General features: G+C 38.7%; 1 protein-coding gene across 6 annotated transcripts; it reads left to right on the top strand.

The window, feature by feature from the left end:
• Positions 1 to 6501: 6501 nt before the first annotated feature.
• si:dkey-13a21.4 (uncharacterized protein LOC494576 homolog) lies at positions 6502 to 14049 on the top strand. Of its 6 annotated transcripts, none has more exons than XM_051672134.1 (5): positions 6502 to 6668; positions 7582 to 7708; positions 9725 to 9943; positions 10037 to 10162; positions 13759 to 14049. In XM_051672134.1, exons 1-5 carry the CDS (start codon positions 6616 to 6618, stop codon positions 14047 to 14049), a joined length of 816 nt encoding a protein of 271 aa, XP_051528094.1. In that variant the 5' UTR covers positions 6502 to 6615. The 6 variants fall into 6 exon arrangements, with proteins under 6 accessions (XP_051528094.1, XP_051528099.1, XP_051528095.1 ...); XM_051672139.1 differs by having other exon boundaries at positions 10037 to 10158; positions 13759 to 13905; XM_051672135.1 differs by lacking the exon at positions 13759 to 14049 and adding an exon at positions 12370 to 12585 and having other exon boundaries at positions 10037 to 10158.
• Positions 14050 to 14240: the final 191 nt, after the last annotated feature.

Genomic DNA, 14240 nt, shown 5'->3' with positions numbered 1-14240 from the left:
CATGGGACAGATGTTGTTCCTTTAAGACTTTTCAGTGAAGTTATTGGGATTTTAGGTCCTTCTTTGTTGTCTATAGTGAATAGCTCGCTCATGTCAGGATATGTCCCAGAGAAGTTAAAGACTGTAATAGTTCAACCGCTTCTGAAGAAGCCCTCATTAGACCCTTCGGTTGCTAATAACTATAGACCAATCTCAAAATTATCTTTCATCTCAAAAATTTTTAGAGAAGACAGTAGCGAAGCAACTGTTGGAGGTAGTGAAGGATAACAATATTTTGGAGAAATTCAGTCAGGTTTTAGAGAAAACCATGGTACCAATGACTCATTGATGGTGGAGGATGCTGGAGAGTGCCCCATTTTAGTGTTGCTTGATTTAAGTGCAGCGTTTGATACAACTGATCATTCAGATTTAATTGACACACTGAAGAGATGGGTGGGAATATCTGGGGTGGCTTTAGATTGGTTTGTTTCCTATTTGTCTGTTGGAGATGAGATGTCCTCCTCTTCAACAATAAATTGTGGTGTTCCACAAGGATCCCTGTTAGAGACAAACAAAACATCTGTAAACAGCAAACAAAAATGTGTCCGCAGACCATGGACAATGATGCTTTCAACCTGTCAATCACTATGCACGATTTCATAGTGTTGTAGTAGCAGCGAATTATTGAGACTTACTGCCATTTTTAAGCCATCTTGTTCATAACAGTTGTCAGTTGAGTGCGCGTTTCTGCATGATGATGGTCTCAGTAATGCTCATTTGTTATCTTTGGAGGGTGGGGTTTTAGAAAGAGGGGGCGTGGCTAATTCAACGGCTCAAAAATCGCTTACAGCACCTTTAATCAAGTGGTCACGAATATTCAGCAGGTGGTGAGAAATTTGGCCGTCTATTTTGAAACAAATTAAAATTTTGAATATCACATCAGGAAGTTAGTTCAGTCTTTCTTTTTTTATCAGTTAAGGAATATTTCTAAGGTGCAGGGCCAGATTAACAACTGAGAGGCTCTTCCTTTGAGTGAAATAATCAACTACATCATTAAAGTCCATAGCTCTGACCAAATCAGTTTCAGTTGCCATTAATGACAAGGATGTGAGACACTTCTGACCCATTTGCGTTCTCAATTCATTTTTCACATGTCACAACGTTCCCCTTCACAATTTGTCACTGGTAACGTAAGAAAGATCCGAAGTGCTATGTAGACGTTTGGAAAAATGGACTCGAGCCCCAGGTCCAAGATTGTTTTCAGCATCTTTGTACATGAGAAGTCTCCATCTAAGAGAAATGACCTAAGCTGCACAAGTTCATCACCAAGGTTGTGGTTCAAGTCAGTTGGATATGCAGAGGACAGCACCTGAGAATGTGCTAGTATGTTGCTGTGTGGTGCCTCCTTATCCATGAACAAGACCCCGAATATATCGGTAAGATGTCTGTATGCTCCAACACAATGATCTAAGCAGCACAGCAGGTTGTCAATGATAGCATAAAATGTACCTATTTTAAATCGATCTCTACCCATCAGGGTCACCTCCTCATTTGTGCTTTCATCTGCAAATGATTTTCGTTTTCTCACATGCCTATTTTCATGTGCATATGTTGTGGCCATACCAGGTATGGCTAGTGCAGCACTTTCAAATGCATCAAACGCATCTCTCTGAACCAAAACAAATGAGCGCAGTGACTTCAAGAGTCAGTTGCCAGAGTGCAGTTCCCAAATTTATTTCACTTCTCTGTAATTCTATACTGGTTGCATTAAATCTCTTCACGATGATGTTCCAAAAGTTTGCCATAAATGCAATCTCGAGTGTGCCCAATTTAGCACCCAAAGACATAGCTTCATTTCTTGTCTCTTTTCTCAGTTTCTGTGTCTGATATTTTATTTAAAATCTCTCTGATACTTTGGTAATTTTTCCACAGCACATTCTCGCACAGTCCATCGTTGCCTGACAAAGATTTAAATGTCGAGTCAATGTAACATCTGCATTGCGAAACACCATTCCCCATCTATGTGAAGATGAGGATCAGAAATTATACAGAGACTGTAATTTATCAGAGTAACTACCTGCCTCTGGGCAGTACTCTACTGCATTCACTCCGACCAGATTTAAGGAGTGAGCGACGCAGGGAATATAGTTCATCAAGAGGTTCTTGTGTTTGAGATGGGCTTGAAGCCCTTGGTATTTCCCAGACATATTCGCTGCATTGTCATAAGACTGGCCTCTGCAATTAGCCAAGTCTAAACCAAGGTTATTGATCAACGAAATCACTGTTTGAGCAAGACCTTCACCAGTGTGACTCTCAATGGGCTGGAATCCCAGAAATCGCTCCACAACACATCCTTCCCTATTGACAAATCAAAAAATAAATGTTAACTGATCGATATAGGACAGGTCTGGGGTAGAATCCACTATGAGTGAAAAATACTTAGCATCAAGTAATTCACTGACGATGGCAATTTTAGATTTTTTGGCCATTAAATCTATGAACTCTTCACAGATAGTTGATGATAAATATGACACAACGCCTCCGCCTTTATTCCCATACTCCTCAAGGTGCGCTGCTAAAAACGGGTCTAACTGAGCGATGAGTTCAAGAATGCCGAGAAAGTTTCTGTTGTGAGGGGAATGTAACAATTCGTCGTCCCCTATAAATGACAAGCCTCACTCCCCAAGAAATTTGACCACAGCTACGACTCTCTTGAGTACTTCATGCCAGTAACGCTTTTCCTCATGGACTTGCTTTTCTAAGCCCGAATTAACTGTGGATGTGCCTCTGGACCTTTTTAATAGTGAAAACATGCATGATTTATACTGCTCGCACCTCTTGTGACTACTGAGACATTCAGGGTGCTTCCAGTCACAAAAGACTTCAACAAATTGGTTGGACTTTGTGGAAAGTAGCCGGCAAGCAAAGCAATATATGTTACCCGCTGATAGAAAATAAATCAACCAGTCTCTAATCACGCTTTAGCCTTTTGGTAAAAGAGAAATCGGCATATCATAAGTGAGAGACCTAGACTTTCCGCCTATCAGTCTATCTCTTGCTGAAGAAGGGTAATGATGCCTGTGATTGTGAAAAGCAGCGGCTCCTCTGTCAATGAGAACAGTTTTCACTTGGTCACTTGACGTATCACCCCACAAAGCAGGGTCAGTAACAGTGTGGCTCCACTCCATTGAATACTGTCCGCTGTCCTGTTCTGATCCCTCATCTTGTACAACTTCCTTGTTCTTACTCCCGGTGTCCTCTGTGACTGCCTCTGTACTCTCCTCTTCACACACTGATCTCTCCCTGATATTGCCTGCTGTACCTGTCAAACCATAAACAGTTTTTTTTTTTTTTTATTCACTCAAATATTTTAGCCTATTTTTTAAGATTTACAAATTTGAATTTTGTAACAAAATTCCATCAAACTGAACTGAGTAATCTTTAACAAATATAAATAAATAAAAATAGCATATATTTAAGTTTTATTAATTTAAGTTTGCTAAAGATTACTCAATTCATTTTGATGGAATTTTATTATAAAATTCAAATGCGTAAATCTTAAAAATAGGCTAAAATATTTTTTGAAGGAAAATAAAAACAATCGAAAGTTTTACTAAAATATTATAGATGTAGGGCTGTGCAATTAATCGCAATCTCAACAGAGTTGCAATATGAGCAAGTTACATTTTTTAAATGGCAGCAAGTTGGGGGCCTGGGTAGCTCAGTGGTAAAATACGCTGGCAGTTTGAATCCCAGGGCATGCTGAGTGACTCCAGCCAGGTCTCCTAAGCAACCAAATTGGCCCAGTTGCTAGGGAGGGTAGAGTCACATGTGGTAACCTCCTCGTGTTTGCTATAATGTGATTCGTTCTTGGTGGGGCATGTGGTGAGTTGAGCGTGGTTGCTACGGTGGATGGCGTGAAGCCTCCACATGAGCTATGTCTCCATGGCAACGCGCTCAAGCCACATGATAAGATGCGCAGGTTGACGGTCTCAGACGCGGAGGCAACTGGGATTCGTCCTCCGCCACCCGGACTGAGGCGAATCACTACGCGACCAGAAGGACTTAGAGCGCACTGAGAATTGGGCATTCCAAATTGGGAGGAAAAATAAATAAATAATAATAATTTGGCAGCAAGTTGCAAATCACTGCAAAAACAGACCTTAAATCGGGAAGGTGATTAAAGAATAGCTTAGAGGAAAAAAAACTATAACTAATGCTATTATCTATAATTTAAGCAAAGACTATTTTCCCTCCTGAAATGTGTTTTTGAACAATGAAATGCATTTTTGAATGTAAGGAAAAACCATTTACCAAAATCACAATTAAAATCGCAATTGCAATATCTAGCTTTTTTGTCCAAACTGCACAGATAGCTAGCTTACTTACTCTCATCTTGTACATGCTCGTCATCCTTACTCTCTTTCTCCTCTGTCCCTGTGTCGTCACTCCCTATGGCCTCCTCATCACGCACTGATCTCGCCCTGAAATTGCCTGCTGTCCCTGTCACACCATAAACAGTTTTATTAAGTCAAAGACAGCTAGCTTGTCTAACTATGGGAAGCTAAAATATGATAGATAGATAGATAGAAAGATAGATAGCTTATCGATGGGGCTGGTGTCAACTTATTTTCCTTGTTTACATATATATATAATTTGAGATGTTTGACACTGCTGCCAACACTGCAGTCTCTCTTGCTTTTCTTTCTTTACTTTTCTTTTTTGGCTCCACTACAGCATTGATGAAACTCCATTATTATATTCATACCCCAACAAACCGAACATGAATATGAACTACCACTAATGTGAAAAATGGGCTCTAATTGGTCCATACTGTTCCTGGGAAACGAAAGCCAATAAGAGGCTATTTATTTATAACATTTTCATAAAAATGCCATCCAACTGGCTAAGAGAAAGCAAACGCATCTCAGACCGAATCTCTTCTAGCGGGATTCCGCTATAGCAGAACGCTGCGTTAATTATTTCCTCTCGTCAGCCGGAGGCCCTTAGACATCAGAGGACCCTGGGCACCGGCCCAATCGGCCTGGTTGTTGATCCGGCCTTGCCAAGGTGAGACATATTTTGAGTTTTAGGGATACAGAGAAGCTTATTCATGCTTTTATTTTGTCTCGCCTATATTATTGTAATGCACTTTTTTCAACTTTAAATCAACGCACTTTAGCACGGCTACAATCAATGCAAAATGCTGCAGCGTTTTGACACAAACTAGGTCTTTTAATCATGTTACTCAAGTTTTAGCTTCTTTGCATGGTTACTAATTCATTTTAGGGTTAATTGATTAATTACATATAAAGCATTACATTGTTTGGCACCAGATTATTTAGCAGAACTTTTAATACCTTACGAAACAGTTAGACCTGTTAGATCTTCCTGTCGTGAGCTGCTGGCTGTTCCAAGATCTAGATACAAAACAAAAGGTGATAAAACATTTGTAGTGAAGGCCCCGTGATTATGGAACAGCTTGCCCTGGGACATTAGATCTGCTGGATATGTGTCTGTTTTTAAGTCTCATTTAAAAACTCATTTGTATAAACTTGCTTTTACTACTTTGTAAATGTATTGTTTTTACCTGTATTTTTACTGAGTGTGTTTTAAATTGATGTTTTGTGAAGCACTGTGTCCTTGTTTTAGTAAGTGTTTTGATTTTATATTTGTGAAGCACTTTGTGCTAAATTGCTAAAAGGTGCTATATAAATACAGTTATTATTATTATTATTATTATTATTATTATTATTATTATTATTAATATTATAAGAAAAAAAACATCTGGGTTTGGAATGAGTCAATGGAAGTGTATATATAAGTTTATTAACAAACATCTGTCATTTGTAATGCATAAATAATTATGGAATAAGTTATCAAATTGGTCCCACTTTATCTTAGGTGTCTTTAACTACTATGTACTACAATTAAAATATATACAATACAATGTAATTATTGTGTAACTACATGTTGTTCTGCAAAATTTTCACAAGATTCACATTTGCTGCTACTGAGATTGAGTTACGGGTAGGTTTAAGGGGAAGGATTTAGGATAAGGGTTGGGGGTAGGGATAGGTTTAGGGTTTGGGTAAGAAGATAGACTTCATGGTTAGGTTTAGGTCTGGGGTTAAACGTAGGAAAAATATTCCTGTAACAGTGAGCATTTGGATTGAGTCAAGAGAAAATTCACACCCCAATTTTTCTTTAGTATCTACAATGTGTTTCTGATCCTGGTGAATTCCACTACAAACTTTCCAAATCGTTGTCAGCGTCAGCCCCTTTTTAAAAAATAAAATAAAATACACAGTACTGAATAATGCAGCAATGCTCAAGTATTTTCAAATATTACATCATGGTCTTCTATATACTGCAGAACAAGTGTAATGTCATACATTTTTGTTAACTTACACCAAAACACTGACACAGCCGCACCTGTTTAGTTTAGCAAGGCGTTTGTTTACCTTACACTGAAAATGTGGTTAACCATTACCTACTTTGCCATGTTTTTTTATGGATCAGTGTGGGACATAACAGACTGTGGTGAAGTCTGAAATGCAGCAATGGGAAGTGTTTTCTAAGATGAGTTCCTTCATGACCTCCCTTCATTGAAGACAGCTTTTGGTTATAGTTAACATGACTGAGTGGAGCACACAACACTTGAAAGTGATTCTTATCGGGAACTCAGGGTGAGTCTCTCTGCCTTAGAAATTGGTTTTTAATGATCTCGTATAAAAGCCTATTAATTCTGTGTATGTGTGTGCACATGTAGGCACACATGGGTTTTTGCATAAAAAGGCGATATGAACAACAGTAGCTTTGCTAATTTCACAATACAGTCTGACACTTTTGCAAAAACAAGCAATATTGTTAACATTGTTCTGATGTGCTACAGGTTACAGTGACCCACAATTGTTTGATTCATAGACATTTACAGTATGTGTGAGTCTGAACAAAGACATAGAGATGGTAAATGAGGAAGTAAAGAAAGAAACTAAAAGCAATGTTACTTTCTGAAGTTGAAGACTTTGTCACCAGCTGTCTGCTTTTGTTTCAAAAGAGAATTGCAAAACTGCTGAGGCATCTGGTTCTGTAACTCAATTAGGATGTTGTACTGTAGATACTCGGGAATATATTATACTACAAGCAAAAAGTTTGGACACTCCAACTCATTCTTTATTATAACATGTTTTCCGCATTTTAGAACATTAGTAAAGTCATCCAAACTATGAAATGACACAAATAGAAGTATAGGAATTATGACCAAAAAAAAAAAAAAAAAAAACTATTATTGATTCTTCAATGCAGCAAACCAGTAGCAACCAGCTGGACACTTATTGGCTGATTTTCCTTCACCATTTTTTTTTTTTTTTTTAATCATTAAAGTTTCAGTTTTGTAAATACATACGTAGTCACAATTTACAATCACCTACAAAACTATTTTCAGGCTTTTAAGCACAAGCCTTTAGATCAAAAGATTTTTTAATATCTTAAGGAACATAAATTCAGTGAACTATGTCCAAACTTTTTACTGAGTACTGTAGTTTCAGTTAATTCTCTGGTCAATAAAAATGTTTTCCCCATTTCTTTTTGTGTAAACAGAGTGGGAAAATCTTCATTCATGACACGGTTTGTTGACCATCGTTTTACTAATTTGTACCGTGCCACCATCGGGTTAGATTTCCTTACTAAAGAAATCACCATTGATAAAAGATCAGCAATTCTTCAGGTGAGAAATTTACATCCATTTACAACCAAATTTACAACCAACATTTTTAAAAATCAAAGCCAGGTCCACCTTTCAAATTGGTGTGTGGAGTATCTTAAAATAGTTCACTCAAAGGTGGAGCAAATAACGTTGCTCATCTCCTAACAAGGTCACATGTCAAGGTCTGGGTAGATTAGATGGTAAGCGAACAATTAGTTCTCGTAGTCAACGTGTTGAATGCAGGAGAAATGGGCAGGAGTAAAGACCTGAGTGACTCTGACAAGAGTCAAATTGTTATGGCCAAACGACTGGGTCAGAGCATCTCTGAAACAACAAGGCTTGTAGAGTGCTCCCAGACAGCAGTGGTGAGTATCTACCGACAGTGGTCCAAGGAGGGACAAACCACAAACCGGCAACAGGGGGTTGGGGCCCAAGGCTCATCGATGTGCAAGGGCAACGAAGGCTATCTCGTCTGGTCTGAACCAACAGAAGGTCTACTGTGGCACAAGTCACATACAATTGTAATGATGGTTACAGGAGGAATGTGTCACAACACACAGTGCATCGCATCCTGCTGCGTATGGGGCTGCGTCGCTGCAGACCGGTCAGAGTGCCCATGATGACCCCAGTCCACCGTCAAAAGCGCCTACAATGGGCACGAGAGCGTCGGAACTGGACCTTGGCGCAATGGAAGAATGTAGCCCGGGTCCCGTTTTCTTTTACATCATGTGGACGGCCATGTAGGTGAGTGCCATTTACCTAGGATGCACTGTGGGAAGACGACAAGCCGGTGGAGGGAGTGTGATGCTCTGGGCAATGTTCTGCTGGGAAACCCTGGGTCCGGCCATTCATGTGGATGTCAATTTGACACATGCCACCTGACCTAAACATCATTGCAGACCAGGTACAACCCTTCATGGCAATGGTATTCCCTGATGGCAGTGGCCTCTTGCAGCAGGATAATGCGCCCTGCCACACTCTTGATGAAGACAATGAAGATCCAAATTCCCCAGATCTCAATCTGATTGAGCATCTGTGGGATGTGCTGGACCAACAAGTCTGATCCACGGTGGCTCCACCTCGCAACTTACAGGACTTGAAGGATCTGCTGTTAACGTCCTGGTGCCAGATACCACAGGACACCTTCAGGGGTCTTGTAGAGTCCATGCCTCGGCGGGACGGTGCTGTTTTGGCGGTATGTGGAGGACCAACAGCATATTAAGCAGGTGGTCATAATGTTTTAGCTCATCAGTGTACATATACACTCATCATTCTATTTCTTAAAAAAAAAAAAAAAAAAAAAAAAACATAATTCAAGGTTGCAGTGAGGCACTTACAATGGAAGTGAATGGGGCAAATTTTGGGAGGGTTTTAAGCCTAAATGTGAAGCTTATAATTTTTTTTTAACTTTTACATAATTTCTGTTAATGTGTGTATTATTTGAGCTATAAAGTTGTTTAAATCATTGTTATAGGGTTACAGCGTTAGTTTGTCATGGCAACTAAGTTGAAATATTGCATAACTACACAGAAAAGGTTAGTAAGTGATTTTATCACACTAAAATCATGTTAACACACATATTGTTTACATCTTGTGGCTATACTTTTGAGTATAGTGCCTCACTGTAACCCAGATTTAAAGAAAAGAAGGGACAAGTCGAAAAAAATTTTTTTTTGGTAATCAACAATATGCCACAAAGGCTGTCGATTGAGCTTAACTTGAATATTCCTTTAAAGTAAGCAGTATCCAGTTGGTAGTGTGATCTCAACATGGCGACCACAGAGGCGGCGGCCCAGTTCCGTTCAAAATAAAAAAAAATTTAATAAGCTACTAATGTGACTGGATTCTTTCAGCTCATGATTGTAAACATGTTTTTTATTATTATTATTTAAGTACTATTAATTTCTTTAGGGGTTAGACGTTTTTAAAGAGGAAAAATACATTATTCACGTATAAAAGGGTTAGGTCTCAAATGACAATACTGAAAGATCTCTCATTAGCAACAAATGGTGTCATGCAGCACTGTTTTTACCCCAGATCTGGGACACTGCAGGCACGGAGAGGTTCCAATCTCTGGGCACCACACTGTATCGTGGAGCTCACTGCTGCCTTCTAGTGTTTGACGTTACATCATCCGCTTCCTTTACGGCACTGGAAGGCTGGAAGAAAGAGTTCCTGTTGCAGGCATGTCCTTCTGACCCCAAAGGATTCCCTTTCATAGTGCTTGGCAATAAAATTGATTTGGAAAATCGTAAGGTAAGTCAGCTCTAGACAACCTGTTCAACTCGGTTTGCAAGCTGAGCTGTAAAATCTCTTCGCGTGGAACTGATGGCAGGATTTGACTCACAGGTGTCACCAAAAGAAGCCCAGCAGTGGTGCAGTGATATCGGTGCAGAATATTATGAATGTAGCGCCAAAGAAGACATTGACGTGGACAAGACTTTTCACAGTGCAGCGCGAGCTGCTTTGCAGTATGTGAGTTTTAAAACATTTCATTATTTCCCTGATAGCAAACATACTGTACATCACCCAGACGTCTATTTAATTTACATCTGGGAGACGTATTTTAGGTTGTTTGCTCGTATGTGACGTTTTCTCTCAGATATCAATAAGACATTCAGCATATGTCTTTGAGACGTTTATGATTTAGATTGTTTGTAAATCTGATGTTTTTAAGAAGATTAGCAGATTTTAAAGGGATATTCCGGGTTCAATACAAGTTAAGCTCAATCGACATGCAGCTGTTGGGGCATAATATATATATATATATATATATATATATATATATAATCCCCTTTCTCCCCAATTTGGAATGCCCAATTCCCACTACTTAGTAGGTCCTCGTGGTGGCACGGTTACTCACCTCAATCTGGGTGGAGGACAAGTCTCAGTTGCCTCCACTTCAGAGACAGTCAGTCCATGCATTTTATCATGTGACTTGCTGTGCATGACACCGCAGAGACTCGCAGCATGTGGAGGCTCATGCTACTCTCCGCAATCCACGCACAACTTACCACGTGCCCCATTGAGAGCAAGAACCACTAATCGCGACCACGAGGAGGTTACCCCATGTGACTCTACCCTCCCTAGCAACCGGGCCAATTTGGTTGCTTAGGAGTCCTGGCTGGACTCACTCAGCACACCCTGAATTCGAACTCGTGACTCCAGGTGTGGTAGTCAGCGTCAATACTCGCTGAGCTACCCAGGCCCCCCGTTGGGGCATAATATAGATTACCATAAAATTTTATTTTGACTTGCCCCTCCTTTGCTTTAAAAAAAGCACAAATCTGGCAGTGAGGCACATACAATGGAAATGTTAAAATACTATTTCAAAAGTAAAAAGATGCAAACAATATGCTTGTTAACATGATTTTAGTGTGACAAAATCGCTTACTAACGTTTTCTGTGTAAAGTCATAGCCAATTTTACAACTTCGTTGCCATGACGATGTAGTCATCTAACCCTAAAATGAATGTAAATGATTAAACATCCTTACAGCTTAAATAATACACAAGTTTTAACAGAAGAATTAAAGTGCTTTTATAAAATTATAAGATTCACATTTCTGCCTTTTAAACCCTCCAAAAATTGGCCCCTGTTCACTTCCATTGGAAGTGCCTCGCTGCAACTTTTTTTTTTAAAGGTGGCACGAGTCTAAATATTTTTTTGTGGTAATCAACATTATGCCACAAATGCTGTCGATTGAGCTTAACTTGTATTGAACCCGGAATATTCCTTTAATTAGAATGCAATGCCAGAGACTATTTAGCAGAGATAGGCCACTTCTATTAAAATGAATGAGAAATTGGAATGCCCAAGGGATGTAGAAAGGAAGTCCCGCCTTACAGGTAAAAGAGACAATCACCTTTTAGATACAGAAAATGCCTTTCAATCAACTCAAGAATGAGCATGCGCAATAGCTAAACAAGCTAGAAAATTGTTAGATTTGAGTGCTGATTTGAAATACGTTCTTTGATCGTAATCTTGAACAACCGTTTTAGAGATTTTGGTGTTCCCCCCCATTCAAGTAGATAGAAGCTGCACTTTCATGACTGGAAATAACTTCCCAGGAGCATTCCAAAGATGGCCTCCAGTGGACTGACTTGCTAGAAATATTTGGGCAATTCTTTCCAGATGAAACGCTCTTAAACAGACATCTCCAAGATGTCCCTTTTAGATCTTTTCATCTGGAAAGCATCACAATCTAATTAACTTCTGCTAAACATCTTTACAAACATTCTAAATCATAAATGTCTCAAAGACATCTGCTGAATGTCTTATTGACATCCAAGACTTACTTATTGACATACGTCTTCAGACATATTGCAGATGAGCAAACAACGTGACAAATTCATCTTCCAGATGTAAACGCACACATCAAATAGACATCTGGGTGATGCACGTGTGCTATCATGGTCGTTTTACTTAAATGTGACTAATTTTTGGTACAGTAGGGCAGAAATGCAGACTACAAAAGAGCTCCAACATCCTTTGTTCCCAGCATTTTATAAAGATGCAGTTTAGAAAAATGTTCACTCTGTATTCACTTTTAATTTTATTTTTAGGTTTTCCATAACCATGGGAACCCTGAGCATTTTCAGAAGATAAATTAAAATTTTGCCTTGGACTATTCACACATTTTACACTATCAAGTTACACTTTTTGTGCCACACTCCCTACAGCTCAAAAGTCATTCTGCAGATATTGAAGACGATATCCAGATTATACAGAATCAACCCAAGACATCAAATGGAAAATGCCACTGTTGAGGCACAGATGTCAACAAAGGACAAAGTCCTCACTGCTGTGACTTCATCCATTTCAAAGTTTATGTGCATGTGTAAAGGACTGACCTGTATATAAAAATAAACGTCAATAACTACTTTATATGAATACTACACTGGGTTATCATTCCTTTATTTCAACTGAAATATCTCCATTTTAATGCAAACGAGCAGACAGTCATTATCTAATCAGCTCTATGAAAAGGTGTTTGATCAAATGTAGCAACTCAAATTCACAATACATTAATGTGGAAGACACTAGGGGGTAGAAAATCTCCCTGCATGAAACTACAATGAATCGGTCAAAATCAATCAGGGAGACCGTATATATATTTGTTTCTTTTATAAGTCAAGACAAAAAAAGGCAATCAGGAGATGACCGACATGTAAAAACATTTAGTTACAGGTAAGTATATAAAAGGCCAAAATGTCATCGTTACCTCTTGTGGTATGAATTAACTATATTACAGTCGAATCCGTACTTGGCTTTAACCAAGAATGAGAACCTCCATCAACTCCCAACATGGAGACAAACGGGTATACATTTAACATTTACTTTGCATACCCCTCAGATAATCAAAGAAAAACAAGGTAGAAATTTAATTAATCTTCACATAGACAACTTCCTTCACAAACTTGGGCAGAAAAAGAAATGTACAAATGTATGTGGTGGAACATGTGGAAAAACGTAAGAGGAAAAGCAAGAGGAAAGGAACAGCTAATTGTTGCTAATAATGGCAGTTTGGTGAGGTGTGGGAAAATTAAAATGTTAAATGTTTTGCGTTTTTACATCTTTAGGTTTGGCATACACAAACACAGAGTTGAAACAAGCGTAGAAATATGCAGTAAACAAAGTAAAAGCCCTTCAGATGTTTAAATCTGTTAACATACTTTCAACTGTAACACATTAACACAAATACAATGTCATTACTTGTGTAGTCAAGAGTCTAACAGAGCATTTGAAGATAGCATGGCCCCTCCAAAAGCTCCTCTTACCACAAATCCTTGAAAACCAATGGGGATGAACAAGAACTTAAAAAAAAAAAAGGAAAAAAGTAGTGGGTTAAAAAATACACACTCACACAAACATACACATAGGAGAAAAGCTTTTAAAAATACAAAAATAAACTACACAAAAGATCTTCGCAGTCTTCGCTCGCTAATTTTTTGTGAAGTTTTCCTTTTTTTTTTTTCGTATGGCAAATCTCAGTTCTATCAAAGTCTCTGTCTGGCCACTAATGAATGTCCTTGGCCATTTCTTTATCTGCAGTTTTGCCTCTCTTTCAGATAAATGCAAAAGTGCACAGTGATGACTTCACCAGGAGGCTGCAGTCCAGAAATAATCCTTGTGCAGATTTTACATCACTGAACAAACTTTCCACAAGTGAAAATATCCTCTCTTGTCTGGAGGACAAGTGCTTCGTTTGTTTCCCCATTTCCATTTTCTCCCCCAACCATGAGAATGACATCAAGACTCATCTCCATTCAGAAATCTTAAACCTATCTAAAACCACCCTGAAGTCCATCACAGGAAAGAGAGTAACTTCAGTTGAACGAAGAAAACTGAACAAACATTGAACAAAATCTTAAAACTGATCTTTGAAACTTCTGAAGCAAAATACATGTGTTGAAAGCAATGGGGTGAGCTGAGTGGAAGACTATACAATGCAAAAAGCTATTTGTTTTTTGTTTAGTTTTTCCATTTCCAAATATGTTGGGTGGAAATATACAAAAAAAAAAAAAAAAAAAAGTGCTTTTCTCCATTCATT

This window comes from Myxocyprinus asiaticus, chromosome 35 (genome assembly GCF_019703515.2).
Source record: "Myxocyprinus asiaticus isolate MX2 ecotype Aquarium Trade chromosome 35, UBuf_Myxa_2, whole genome shotgun sequence".
Taxonomy (NCBI): domain Eukaryota; kingdom Metazoa; phylum Chordata; class Actinopteri; order Cypriniformes; family Catostomidae; genus Myxocyprinus; species Myxocyprinus asiaticus.
This window is presented reverse-complemented; position numbering and strand designations above follow the sequence as displayed.

Coding starts and splice junctions, on each gene's coding strand:
- si:dkey-13a21.4 (XM_051672134.1), top strand. CDS start 6,616: ATGACTGAGTGGAGCACACAACACTTGAAAGTGATTCTTATCGGGAAC. Junction 9,944..10,036: donor TTGATTTGGAAAATCGTAAG/GTAAGTCAGCTC, acceptor TTTGACTCACAG/GTGTCACCAAAAGAAGCCCA. Junction 10,163..13,758: donor CGCGAGCTGCTTTGCAGTAT/GTGAGTTTTAAA, acceptor CCTCTCTTTCAG/ATAAATGCAAAAGTGCACAG.